The 14,750-nt window shown below is 40.5% G+C and overlaps 1 protein-coding gene across 1 annotated transcript in view; it reads right to left on the bottom strand.

The window, feature by feature from the left end:
* The window catches only part of smad3a (SMAD family member 3a), a 32,568-nt gene extending 22,143 nt beyond the window's left edge, over positions 1-10,425 (bottom strand). Inside the window, exon 1 of the mRNA XM_053341256.1 lies at positions 9,735-10,425. Coding sequence (XP_053197231.1) covers positions 9,735-9,937 — 203 coding nt within the window. The 5' untranslated portion in view covers positions 9,938-10,425. The remainder of the gene's footprint in view (positions 1-9,734) is intronic.
* Between the last annotated feature and the right edge of the window lie 4,325 nt (positions 10,426-14,750).

Here is a 14,750-nt window from a genome sequence, read left to right as displayed (position 1 = left end):
TGCTTATCTTTCACAACTTCGGCTAACTTTTTTTTTTCGCTTTCTGTATTTCAAAATCTTTTAATTGTACTCCTGGTTTAAACGTAATCTCTTCCTCTTTCTTCTTAAACCCTGCTCCTTCATGTCAAGTTGTTTTCCCACACAGATCCAGCTGTAGTCCAGCACCCTTAGCAGCAGTGGTGGCAGTGGCCAGTGGAGCACAAAGGCAGGCTTGTTGTCTGGTGAACGTGTCTGTGTGTACGTAAGTTAGCATGTGTGTGTGTGTGTGTTGCTGTGTGTGTGTGTTTTTGTGTGCACGCGCACTCCCCCGCAGATAGTGAGACGGCCAAGTCGAGGCAGAGCTGTCTCTCTAACCCCCTCCACTCCTGGTTCAAGCCGCAAACCAAACAGCAGCCCACGCCCTCCTCAAGGACCCGGCAGGCAGAGAGAGCATTCCTCTGAGCTGACTAACCACACACACACACACGAATACACACACGCAAAAATATGTATGATGATATACAGTTCATATGATATTACTTTCACTGTTCCTCTTAGTGAAGCGGCCTCAATGTGGCACTTTTTATTCATTAGTATGGTGAACATATAATACTGAATGACTGTTTAAAGCCTCATTTGTTTTTAAGTATAATGTGTTTTTCATTTAAATGTAAAAAGTGTCCCTAATAAAAAACACATTTTCACAACATCATCATATCATCACAGTTCCACTGAAAGGTAGTAAATATTCAAACAGGTTTTAGCCAGCAGCAGCCACTGTGCTTCATCTTATTCAGTTTTTTATGGGTCAAAGCTATTTGGTTACGTCAAGGTAAACATGATAACACATGTCGTTAAAAACACACAAACACGCACACTAATCCGTCAGAAGTCGCTGCAGTATCTCTTTTTTATCATGCAAATCACACAACGACAGGAATACTGGACGTGAATGAAGGAAGCGACTTATCATCATTAGAGCGGCCGACAGCACACAGACAGACGACACACATAAACTCTCCATGACCTGTCTTGTATCGTGTCCTTGTTGAACAATGCTGTCTCGCATGACTCAGGTGTGCAATTTGACATGAAAGCTGCCTCAGTGAGTGTGAATGTGTGTGTGTATGTGTGTGTGTAACAGTGCATGTGTAAAAAAAGAAAAGAAAAAAAAAAAGAGGACACTGTAGACGTTGGACCACAATGACACGTAATTAAAATGAAGGTGAGAAAGAGAGAGAGAAACTAGTAAAAACCTCCCAGTGCGTGACTGTGGTTGCAACTAATAATAATTCATTATTGATTTAATCTGCTGGTCTACAAAATCACAAACTGTGAATGTATAAGCTTCATAAAAGTAGAGCTTGTTGTTTTGGATTGCATTAGATTGCACAGTTATAGCTAATGTAGTGTCAGTTGTGTGTTTAAATACAGGATTTGGGCAATATTCACACAGGATGTATCAACTTCTGCTGCTGCAGCTCTGTTATGCCAAATGACAGGATGTGTAGGACGGTTGTGCATACTTTATTTACAGTACAGTATATGTGCGTGTGTGTGCAGCATTATATAGCTGTATACACAGTATTTTCATGACAGACTAATAGCAATGTGTGTGGGTGTGTGTGTGTACATGTGTGTGTGTGGTGTATTTAATGTAGTCTGCCATGCAGGCACACGCAGACACACTTCTTTTGAAGTTGAACTGCTGCCTCGCCGAAAAACAAACCAGTTTTATCTCTGCTATTAGCCCGTTTGATTTTTTTATGTGTGTGTTTTTTTTGTTTTTCTTTTTTGCATGCAAACCACACTAACCGCAGTCTCCTCCTGATAAGCTGGAGAATCCAGCACGCTGCCGCCTGCCAAATATTCTGTCTCCCTCTCTTCCTTCATTTAAACCCTCAGCTTTTGGTTTTTACCCTTCTCTTTCACATTCTATTCCCCTAACATTTCAATGACTGCACTTAATTAACACTGTTTTCATTTCTTTCTCTCTTTCTCTCTGTGTACATCTGCCTATCATTTATGAGTCATCCTCCCTCGTTAAACACAGACTCCCATTATCACGACGGTCCCTCCCCTCCAGCACCAGACACAACAGCGGGAATCCCCGACTGGTTGGCACTCTGTTCTCCCTCCTTATCACCTGCTCACTTTCTCTCTCGTGGTCCAAACACCGCAGCACGAGCCTGGCTGACAAAACTTATCAACTGAGTAGAGCTCGGTAGCGATTGAAGATTTTGAAAACCAGCACCTATGTCTTAAGTTTTGAGTCTGATACCAAAGTGGTTTTTATCTGAGATCTTATTTTAAGAAATGTAAATATTTTTTTCTATGAAAACATGTTTTTCATTTAACAGAAGTTGTCTAAATTCAAGGGAACACCAGCAGTTCGTATCCGATCAAAGTATAAGTAAACAAGATTACATATATTTTCAGTAGTTTTTACTTCTTGACAACTTTTTTGCGACACACGCATTTACATGAATATCAAGGTTCAATACCACAAGTTTTCTGCTTTGACTTTCGGTCAGGGGTCCTTACCAAATTTTACTGCAACAATTTTACTGTAAGGGCTGTGCATTGGTGTAAAAAGGTAACCACACGTTTCTGTTAGAGGATCACCACAAGCCCACTACGGGACTGCTTGAGTAAACGTATGGTTTTGACTTCAAGCTATTTTAAATCACAAATTATGCTGTTGTTGATCACAAAGGCGCTTCTACATTTTGATTGTGGAGGCACAAGTTTTGGCACAAACATTATCCTAAGTCCTATAAACTCTTAAATGAATAGCAACGTTTGTATATTTAAAGTGTACTTCCTCTACTTCTTCCCTTCCTTCCAATTAGGGGTGTAAGATATATATCATTTGTAATATCTTAATTGTTGTTTTAACAATGTACGAGTACGGTCCTCACTTTGCATAAACTAATCAAAAACAGCTTTGAGTGTCCATGCATTCACTACAAGCTATCAACATGACACAACAGTAAGGACCAACTATTTATTCACTGTATTTAGATGTGCTATATCGGGATAGGTATTTTTATCAGGATATAAATGACCAATATCGGGATATGAGATTTTAGTTATATTGCCCAGCTCTGCTTCCAGTATTCATCTTTGTCCGTATTCCTTCTACCACCTGTTTTTCTTGTTTTATTATCTTATCTTTATTTCTATGCTCGTGTCTCCTTCTCTCCCTCCCTCCTGCCCTGACATGCAGCAGTATGAATCAGACTGTCAGACTGTAGTCTTCCTTCCAGCAGGGATGTGTGTGAACAAGACGAAAGCACTCTTCAGCACTGGCCCGAACCCAGAGTAAGTCAAGGTAGGCAGGAGAGAGGAATCCACTCCCCCAGGCTCTGTGAAAGGAAACACGCAAACCACCAACACACACCATTGATAATTTCTTTCCATTTACCACCAGTGTTCCCCCACTAAACTCCTACAGTTTTATTAATGGGTTCATATTGGTGTTAAAGTAAGGGCTGTTTCATATGTAGATAAGTCTGTTGAAATATGACAGAGACATTACAGATAAAGCTACAAAGGTTCTGTGATAACTGCAGGATGTAGGAAAAATATCGAAATCCTCATTTTTCCATCCGGATTCAAATTTCCACTCGTTTTTTAGTTAGGGAGTCTCTCTCTTCACAGTCAGGGTTTGCCTCTTCAACATTATGTCAGCGATCAAGACAGAGCACTTTGCTGCTTTCTGGTCCCTTGTGATTAGTTTCCATGATATTGATGCCAAAACTATTTATTACTGTAATTGGATGACACACAGAAAATGAACTGGCAACAATGGCTTCTTCAATGGGAAGATTTTCCACTTTTTTTCTATTTAATATACTGTAATGTTGCACTGTAAATAATGAACAGATTAATCAATAGTTGCAGCCCAACTTAAAATACACAAAAAAGTTGACAATGTGACTGTGTAAAAATGGCGCTTACGTCATAAAATTAATATCCTCCAGGTTTTTCCAGTGAAGATACATTTCAATTCACATGTCATGCAAAAAGCCAAAGCTACAGTGTCAGGGTTTCCCTCTGATTGACTGTGATTTGGTCACCTAACTACATTATCGGTCATGTATTGTTATGATAAAACTGTCTTATTACTGGCGATAAGAGTGCGTCTCTGACACCGTGCATGTGATTATTCTCCTTTGGGATAAACAGTTAGCATTCTTCAGAGTGTGTCTGTGTCAATATAAACTTGAGAAGACGGTCCTGTGTAACTCGTGTCAGAAGTGTTTATTCCTGTATGCAATCAATTCAAAGAGCAGGCCGAGTGTTTCATCGTGAGGAAGTGACCAATTTAGAAACTTGCAGCATGTCACGCTTACACCATAAGTAACGGCAAGGACAGACAACGTAACTGAAAGACAAGGAAATATATATTTTGCTGTAGTTGTTTGATGCTTTACTAAACAGTCAAGAACTCCTCCAAATTAAATGACACAATGTTTTGTTGTGTTGTTGTTGTAATCACTACCCTTAACAACAAGATGACATTTTACTTATGTTCCCTGCACAACTGTTACAAATCACTTGCTACAAAAAACAAACAAACAACCCTTTCCCAATCTGATCTTTCTAAGGTTTTGTTAGGTTATGTAGAAAATGGACTCCAAGAAAGGTCATGGTTTGGGTTAAAATAACTCATTGGTTAATGATAGGGAAACGTTGTGGTCTGGTTACAAAAAAATGACTTCCTTACGGTTAGCAGACCTCTTGGTCATGGTTAAGGTTGGGGAACTATCATGGTTTAAAAAAAAACAAAAAAACACAGTCTCTCCGTTTGATATGGACCAAACAGTAGGCTCCTGTTTCAAAGTCTGGCATTGAGTTGTTGACCCATCCAACCAACATGACCTTTCCTCTTTTGCTTCAAAGGGATAAGAGTCAAAATTCAAATAGCTGTCTGAAAGCTTTGTCATGTTAGTGTAAAGATTTTGCACAAACTAATGATGCTGTTGTTTTCTTGTGACATCTATCCTGTAAAGAGTCAATAGTCAAATATTTCTATAAGTGAAATGTATTATGCACATTTCCAGGTATATATTTTTATTCGGGGGCTCTACTGGAATATCTTTGCATGATTTACACTTAATAAAACTCCTTATCCATCGTATACTGGCTCTTTATGCAGACCCTCAGTTCAGCCTCTGTCTAAAACAAGCTGTTTTAGCTCCTGTCTCACTCTGTTCTGATTGGTTAGCTCCCGGATGCTGGTCCTAAAACTCTGAAGGAAACATCAACAACCACTAGTAGTAGTTCTTCTACTTCTTTTTTTCCTTTTTTACTCAAAATAGATCTTCTCAAATATATCTGTACATGTTTGAGCCAGAACCTGATCTGAAATATATGAGTGCACAACACGAATAAACCGTGGGGCAATCTTAGCAACAAAGGCTACAGAATGGACGGTTGTTTGTGGGCATGCGTGAACCTCCTGGCATCGTCCCGAGGAGGAAATAGAGTTGACGTTACAAACAAAGCGTTCAGAGCAGACTGAAGGCCTGGACTTTGACTTACAGGCAGCATTTTACATTTGTTCCCCTCACGTTTTAGAGCTTTGACCATGTTTAAAAAAGTCATCCACCATCATGACAGTATAAAAATAACAGAAAATCACAGAACGCCCCTTTAATTCGCAGCTATGGCCACCTTCATTTACCATCCCAGAGGTTTAGCGGAAACAGATCTGGCACCTGTTTATAAATGCACTTATACAACAGAAGGAACGTAATTCATTAGTCATTTTGTCATACTCAAGCCGAGCAGCTGAAAATAATTCACATTCACCCCTTGACATTCGGAAACTGGCAGATTTTCACCGCTTGACGCAGTTTACACACCAATGTTTGTGACCAACTCACGTTTACAGCTCATACAAAGAGAGAAATTTAAAAAGGGAAACAAGGAGAAACGAGGGAGGAGGGCAGGTCAAAACCATAATGCCACAATTGCTTCTTGTTGAGTGACTAAGGCTTGAAATTGGACAGAAGCCTTAGCATTCACTTTGCTTATTGGTTTTCCCAAAAGTAAAAACAGCTCATTGCCAAAACCACAGTGACCTAAGAGGCAAGTAAAGTAGTAACCCTGCCCAGGCGATAGGCAAAACTTGATATACAGTCCTTTGTTTCCAACTTCAAATGAGAATTTAAGTCCAAGTGAGTATGACTAATGTTTTTTCATGGGATGTGGGCTTTTATCTCTAGTGTAAACATATTGGGACATGCACACACACTCAGCCCCGCCACCCACATCAACCACCCACACAGAAAAATAACTGTGACTCGCCCCAAACTTACCGTGTTTCCCAAATTCTTGCGATACCATATCTAACCGGAGACCACTGCTGTTGTTTTCAATGTAATCTAGCAGGTCACTTTTAAAAACAGACAGACGGGTTTTCCAAAAGCTCCCGAGCAGTTAATTTTTACCATCTGCCGAGCACTGAAAAAGTAGTAAATCTGTTTTGAAAGACAAAACTTTTAAATATCATGAACTTTATACGACACAACTGGAAAACATTAGCCTCAAGATATTAAAATCTGCTAGTGACACTTGGCCATCGAAACATATGATATCTGAATCAGATGTGATGAGTCTATCATCTGTTTCCCCCTGTTTCAAAACTAATAACCCTGCCTTCAATTATCCAAACTGTTACCTAATCTGGTAAATGGGATGTTACCCCAAAAGCTGGTTCTGAACGTGAACACGTGAACGTGTCACTGTTCACATTCGCCCTTATTTAATGTCCTCAGGTCAGTAATACGGTTAGTCAGTTATGTTAAACTCTAAAAAAGTAGGCTTGTACCAGCCCTGTTTGTAAGGTTAACAACCCAGCAGCAACAGAGTTACCACATCATGAATTCCTCTGTGGCTTTTGCTGTCTTTTAATAAGCTTTTAACAAGGAAGTGTATATCTGTGGGCTGCCATCGGTGCTCTTTGTCTCCAGTAAGTGGAGCTCCACTGCAAAAAGCTAGCATTGAGTAAATGATGCTGGTGATTCAGTCTCAGTGCAGCTAGAAGGTTTGGTGTTAAAGATTGATTTGTACATTTACTGAGGAGACAGTGAAACTAAGCTTGTTAAGTGCAGTAAAAGTTTGCAAGTGAAAAACTAATCTGTTGGCGTGCAGGTGGTTGAGTGGTTAGAGTGTGTGCCATACACGCAGCCGACCCAGGTTTGAATCCCGGTCAGAGGTCCTTTGCTGCATGTCACACCCCCCTCTCTCTCCCATGTTTCCTATTTGTCTACTACTAAATAAAGGTGTCTATGCCAGAAAACACCTTTAAAAAGATAATCTGTCTAGAGCTGCCATGATAAGTTGATTAATCAATTAGTTACCAACACTTTTGATAATCAATTCATCTTGTTGAAAAAATATTTATATTCTCTCGTTCCAGGTTCTTATATGTGATGATTTCCTGGTTTCTTTCGGCTTCTATAAAAGCAAACTTTATGTTTTGTAAAGTGTGTTTTTGTAGACGTACTGGCTGAGACAGTATGGCCTCCTCCCTCTACCAGTGGAACCAGTCCACATTACATTACATTCACATTAGCAGCAAGGAGGAGGATAAATAAGGAATAAATGGTGGTGACTGACATCTATGATAGGACCAATCAATTCGATACACATCGCACAACTTCACTGTTTTTAAAACTTTAATCATTGTATTGACGTCAGAAATATTATTTATTTTACTTATAAGGAGTAATACGGAGTTAAGGAGTACTGACAAGTGCATGAGTATCTCTAAAATCTGAATGACACCCATCCGTGTCTGCTATTCCACCACCAGATGCAACCCCTGGCTCAGCTGATGAGCACAGCCTGCTTCCATCAGCACTCAGCATCAAGGCAAACGGTCATCAAGAGGGGTAGCGATGAGCCTCATCAGGGAGTTCATGTGTCAGAGAGATAGGAGCTGACCTCCCCGTGGACAGGCCCGAACACGCAGGCAGCTGCTGTCAGCAAGCCAGAACATAGGGGAATTAATAGAAACAGCAGCCCTCCAGGGACACTGTTAGCCCACCCTGACAGCCAGTTCTGATCTGAGGTCATCTTAATGCAGTCTGCCTCTTCCCCTCTGTATTAGTGGTGGGAAATATGAAACCTGGATCATGGCAAACATTATTTAACTTTCCGGGTAGGATTAAGTCTGAACGCCAGCCCAGGCCTGTGCAAGCTGTGATATGCACACTTGTGGAAATCAAGAATGTGGGAGTGCCCTGTGTGGATTTCAATTTCATCTGACACACAGTATGCTATTAAGTCTGGTATAAATTGCCAGCACATGCAAGTGAGAATATATGGACACAATTTTGAGTCTTGGCCCCTTTTTTATAACTTACTGGAACTCGCAAAATAGCAGAGATTTAAAAATTGCTGTGAGTGTGATCTTACAGTCAGCTGAAAGTTTAAGAATTAGACCAAACCGAAACTAAATCAACAGTCCTGCATTAAATTCTGCATGTAAGAAAGTTATAGTGTTAAGTTTTTGTTGTTTTGAAGAAGTTAGGAGTCAACTTTATGGTCAATAATGATAGTGACTGTTATACTGCTGGCTTCCACAGACGTCCTGAGGGAAATGTGTTATTTGTGATATTGGGCTATACAAATAAATATTGACTATGACTATTTTGGAGCATGCAGTTTGTGGTGCTATTGAATTGTGTTGTGTTATAAAGAGAAATGTTAATACTTAGTCAACCATCACTAATTAAAATGCAGTGGACACAATTAAACAAAGTATACTTAATAAAATAGTAAGTGATTGTACATAATGGATGCTGTGAATTGGGTACTTTTCACAGTACTACACACATATTTGATACACACATTTATATGACTTGAGTTGATCAGTCCTTTGACAGACATGGCCAGTGTTTACAAACACCTCAGCAGGGTTTATTTTTTTACCTGTCACAACCTTTCACCAAGGCAGGACAGTGACTGCTCAGAACAAAATTAAAACTATTTAATAACGTGATGTAATTTAATGTCGAGTGCCAGTGCTGATTATTGGCTCTAAACGATGTGTTGATAGACAAATGCCTTCACACAGCATTGAAAGCAGAGAGAGAGAGAGAGAGAGAGAGAGGGAGAGAGAGAGAAAGAGAGAGAGGCCAGCTCCACAGGCTCGCCTACGCACAGCGCTGCAAAGCGTCCCAGATTAAGGCCAAGTTATATAACTTGGACTCCATTTGTGCTTTTGCATTGCATGTGTGCTGCTGGCTAGTCAATGCACAGAGTATATCCCATATTCAGCGAAATTACTTCAGTTATATGTCAGTCTGATGGCAAGAAACGACTGAAATACTTTCACAGAGTCGGGTCACTTTAAGTTAAGCGCACATATGATGGCATCGCAGCTCGCTGAGCACATATCTGAGCAATGATTTGCTAGCTTTGCTTGTGGACTTATGTTAGCTCGATAAGCATTAATTTACCTTAGCCACCGTACTGCTGTTTTATGAACGTAAAGGAAAGCAAGAGTTTGAGATATGGACGCGAGGTAGGAAGTGGAAATGACAACTTCAGGGTCAAGTAAGGATGCCATAAATGAGTATTTGATGTGCATGCTAAAGTTAGCAAACACTGGGATGTGTATGAGTGTTTGGTTTAGTGTAATAAAGGTGCAATTAAACGTATGCATAAAAATAAACATCAGTCCATCTCAGCCATAGCCACGGTCAACATCAACAAAGCGCTCCGGCTGTGCTCACCTCGGTATAGTGATGCATTTGGTGTTGATATTCTGGGTGGTGATGGCTTTCTCCAGCTCGTCCAGTTGTCCCGTCTTCTTCAGCTTCTTCACCAGACTTTTCACCGCTTTTTCACACCATTTCTCCTCCTGACCGTTCTGCTCTCCCTTTTTCCAGCCCAGAAGTCTTTTGACAATGGGGGGAGTGAAAGGCAGAATTGACATCTTTCTGAGTTCAGTAAAGTCCTTCCACTGTGTCGAGAAGTCCGACGTTTGTGCCAGAAAAATATAAACAAAAAATAAACCCAACACGAACAGCTGCTCTTCACACGACCCAACTAGAAATGATGGCGAACAGGTTTAGTTTAGCAAAAAAAAAGTAGTTGTTTATTAGTGACACAGTAGCATCCCGGAGTTGAACGCTGCAGTTTTAGCGCACTGTGTGCCTGGATCGAGCTCAGCATTGAACTGTGCACCGGTAGTGCAATTAGTACTACTCCGCCGAGAAAGCTAGTCCCGTCTACACTTCTTCAACCCGCAGTTATTTTAACATAAAACCAGTACACGCGTCACTACAAACTATGTATCTGACTCATACTGTGATTTAACAGCAAAGTCGTGCTACTTTATTCACGTTTCTCTCCGGATGCTCTAACCCCTCGATCAGCAAAGTTTTTTGTTAAGTTCAGAGTCATCCGCGCTGCTGCCTGGATCCGCCGACTGAAGTCTGCATCAAATGCAAATGCAGGAGCTGCTGCTGAGAGTCTCCATTCAGACTTCAGACTGCACAGCAGACTCGTGAAAGGCCAATGTGCGATGCTGGCCAAATGTGCAGCCTTAATATTGCACAACCCCTCGCTGATTAAAAGAAAAAAAAGTGAGTGCATGCTGCTCTGCCTAAATAAGCTGTCACAATCACACACTGATCACTTGATTTAGTTATGCAACACTTAGCAAAACGTGTAAGTGCCAACAAGTATCTCAAATGTTTCATTTAATGAAGTATTTGTTCTCCTGGTGTTGATTTTGTTTAGTGGAGCCTAACAAAATATGGCCTGCTATCTAAAAAAAACAAAAAACACATGTAGGTTTTAACTAAAGGAAAAACTACATTTCCAGAAACATCAATGTTTCATTTATTCTTTGTAAATCGCCTTTAAATGTATCCAAATAAAAGCATCCATCTGTTTCAGTTTATTTACGTAACATAATTACAGTCCACAAAGGACCATGATGTTCTTACCTCCTCATTTGTCTCCACAGGGTAATAGAATTTAAGTTTTTTAACTTTAAAGGAAAATACACAGATTTTCCCCCTACTTTTCCATTTCATTCTTGGATATCCACAGATTTTTAATTGTCTGAGTGCTTTCACGCAACTGCTATTACATTAGGTTACAATCTTATGTATGTTTATTGGAAAAATACTTATGGGTTCAGTGTCTCCAGCTAAAAGCTTTCCAGTAACTGTTACTGGGGTTGTTTGTTTGCACATGGGCAAATAACTAAGGAGCTGCTATAATATGGAAGGTGATAAAAATCTTGCATTACACATTCAAGCTGAGCCACTGACTTGCCTCAGCTTGTAAGAGGTACGAGCATAGGACACCTGCTCAACAAGATGGCATTTTGATGTGCAATGGCAGACATATATGCAAACGCATATGCACACACGTAGACCCTCCCCCTTCCCACACTCACTAGTCCACAAACACGCACACACCCCACACACACACGCAGTGTCAAAGAGTCAAAGTACCAGATGTACAATAGAGTGTGTAGCACAGCTGAGCTCTCCACAGAGAGAGAGAGAGTGATAGTCGAACAGTTTAGGGTGTGAAGCTGCCTTTGTTCTCCGGCTTCAAAAGAAAGACTTTATTGCATTCAAGGACAGTTTCCAAACTCAGGTCCCTTATTTGCAAGTGCTTGAAAGAGTTGTAAAACATGTGAATGCTCTGCACAAAGAAGCTGGTGCACTTGCTGCGTTTCTTGCCGCACAATGGCTTGCAATGGCAAGTCATGAACTTTCCAAGTAATACACAGAAGTGGAAACATAATGCATACAGATTGGCCTTGAAAAGTACAGTTAGGTACTTATCATCCATTGGGCTGAATTGTGTGATTAAGTCCTATTTAAAGATGTTTAAAACCTAAATCCAAACCACCTTCCACTCTCTATGACTCTCTATGGTCTATTTTTTTTCTTCAAAAGAGCACTGTGCCTTCTCATCCCCATATCTTTCTGTTTTTAACGAGTACAAACCTTTAATCAGTGCCTCCATTGACAGTTCACAGTCATACGAGAATAGTAGCATCGACCTGTGGTTACCATTTTGGAATGTGTGTAGAGGCACATTGACCTGCGTCCAGCAGTCCCCCTCTGTGCACAGTGTGTAGTTTGTGCTAAAAATACAGCTGGCTTTAGCCTCAGCAGCAAAGACCACTTTCCTTTTATCTATTTTGGTTACACAGCAATGTATATTTTTAGACCTGCTAAAGGCGTTCATCCTTACTATCAAAAGATCTTTAATAAAGACATTCACACTGCATAGTAATATTGTTAAATAAATCTCATAATACAATGCTTCTTAATTTACTACATTAGGAAATTATTAAATACATGCACTATCACAAGCATTCTCAGTGCATGGCTGGTTTGACAAATGAGAAAGTTTTATTTGCAGTGTTTTTTATGCTATTAGCTTTCAACATCTCCTTGTCTGTGGTAACAATTAAGTCTACAGCTGTAAAACACACCAAGCTCTCTCTCTCTGGTGTGTTGGCAGGTTGGAGGAGAAGGCTGGAGGAGCGTGCTGCCATGTGTCACATGCTGAGGCCCTGCGGCCCTCTCGGCACCTGTTTACGCCCCCGGGGACACGACCGTCCAAGACAGCTGGTTTGTTTTGGAGAAGTGTAGGGCGAGACAGGGCGGATATGGGGGTGCAGGATGGGGGATGGGATTACAGATGGGCCACAGTAGACGGGGGGCAGGACAGAGTGGACGGGGGAATACAGAGGGGGGCCTTCTGTGAGAAGAATTACTGAGCACAAAAGGCACGTCAGCAAGACTGAATAGGCAGTGACCACGTACAATCCGATGGATGATAATGACATTGTGCTGGATTCGACCTCAGGGGACTAGGTCCAGTGTGTGTGTGTGTGTGTGTGTGTGATGTCAGCTGCTATCCCAGTGGAGAGGGGTCAGAGAGAATAGAGATTATGGGTCTCTGGATAAGTGTGATAAGGACACAGAGGAGGACCAACATTTGGTCAACTTAGTTATTTATTTTATTTGTGTTTGTCCTGCAAAATGTTGTTCTAGTAAAAAAAGTTTTTTGGGTTTTTTTTTTTGCAAAATGTACATAAAGTATCAAAGTAAACATACTCATTATGCAGTAGTAATAGTAGTTATTACATTGTGGGATTATTTTTAAGGATGTATAAATGTGTAAACAGCATTTTAATGTAGATACAGTGGACTTATGTTAATTATTTTATATATATTTCAGTAGTTCAATGTACAACAGCGTGTCATATTTTATATGATGATCACATGTATGCATGTACACTTAAATGTAGTGGGGTAGAAATACTTTAAGAACAGCAAAATAAATACACTTAGTTACACGTTACCACTGGTATTTAAGTCACGTAAAATATAAGGTTGTTAAGAAAATATACACTCATAAATAGGTCCGTGGGGTTATCATTGATTTCACTCATCTACTCATCTAGCAACAGATGTAAAAATCTCTTCACCAGGCTTAATAAAGACAAGCTCAATAAATGTTTGAATCCTCTTTAATCTGCACAGTGATTGTGATTGCCTGCATGTGTTCGTTTGTGTGTTTGCTTGACCAACACCTGTGAGACACCAGTGAGATACCAGTGGGTGTTATTTCAGTTATGTCGATGTGTCGAGTGTATCGAGCTCAGCGCAGAGAGAGGAGTGTTGAGAACCATATAAAAGTGTTTTCACAGATCTCCTTGGCAATAACATGACACTGTGTTTTCTCTCTGAGAAAGCCATCAATCACTCAACAGCTCCTGACAGCTCCTCCAGCAACTAGTAGCACATGGTGTACCGGAGGCTCAACATCATAACCTTCCTACACACACACACACACAAGCACGCATGCACGTACACGCACACACACACACACACACACATACACATAGTCTTACCACTATCACTTTTGGGGTATTTACATAGACTTACATTCATTTCCTGGAGACTTACACTAACCCTGACCATAACCACTATTTGCCTAACCTTAACCCTAAACTTAACCACTGACCCAAAAATCAGTGTTTTACTAAGTGAGAACATGACTTTTGTCCCCAATTGGTCAAGCCATCCCTACTCAACTGGTGTTATATCTGGTTTGTGTCCCTAAAAGTGGTTTAAGTCATAACTATACACACACACACACACACACACACACACACACACACACACACATGCACACAAACACGCACACCCACACCCACACACACACACACACACACACACACACACACACACACACACACTCATACTCATACTCACACTCAACACCACCCCTTCCACATGTAGCCGGCCCCTCCTTTTTCACTTCAGTGCTCTATAGATAACACTTTGTCTTCCCTCTTCTCTCTTTCACTTTTGTTTACTCTCCCTCCACAAACACCCCTTTTTTTCACATTGATATAAAAAATGTCTCTCTCTCTAAGTGTGTTTTTTTATGCGACCATTGTTTACATCCACTTGAACAGAGGAAACAATTCACGGTTCATAAGTCCTCTGTGACAAATCTTTTGAAACGTTAGGCTGTTGCACAACTCGCTGTGCTATGAATAACAGGAAGACAGCTATTTTTCCTCTCAGTGTAATTGCTTGTCACTCAACAAACTCCTCAGTGGCAGACTGCATGTAATGTAAACACATATAAAGTCAACCATTGTTAAATGACATACCATATGCATGACGCTTCAGACGTAAGATTTCTTTTCGATAATCCTACTTGACTTTGTTTTGGAGGCCGTTTTATTACAAGGG

Source organism: Scomber japonicus, chromosome 1, assembly GCF_027409825.1.
Source record: "Scomber japonicus isolate fScoJap1 chromosome 1, fScoJap1.pri, whole genome shotgun sequence".
Taxonomy (NCBI): Eukaryota; Metazoa; Chordata; class Actinopteri; order Scombriformes; family Scombridae; genus Scomber; species Scomber japonicus.
Note: the sequence above shows the minus strand (reverse complement) of the source record. Positions and strands in the feature narration are given on the sequence as shown.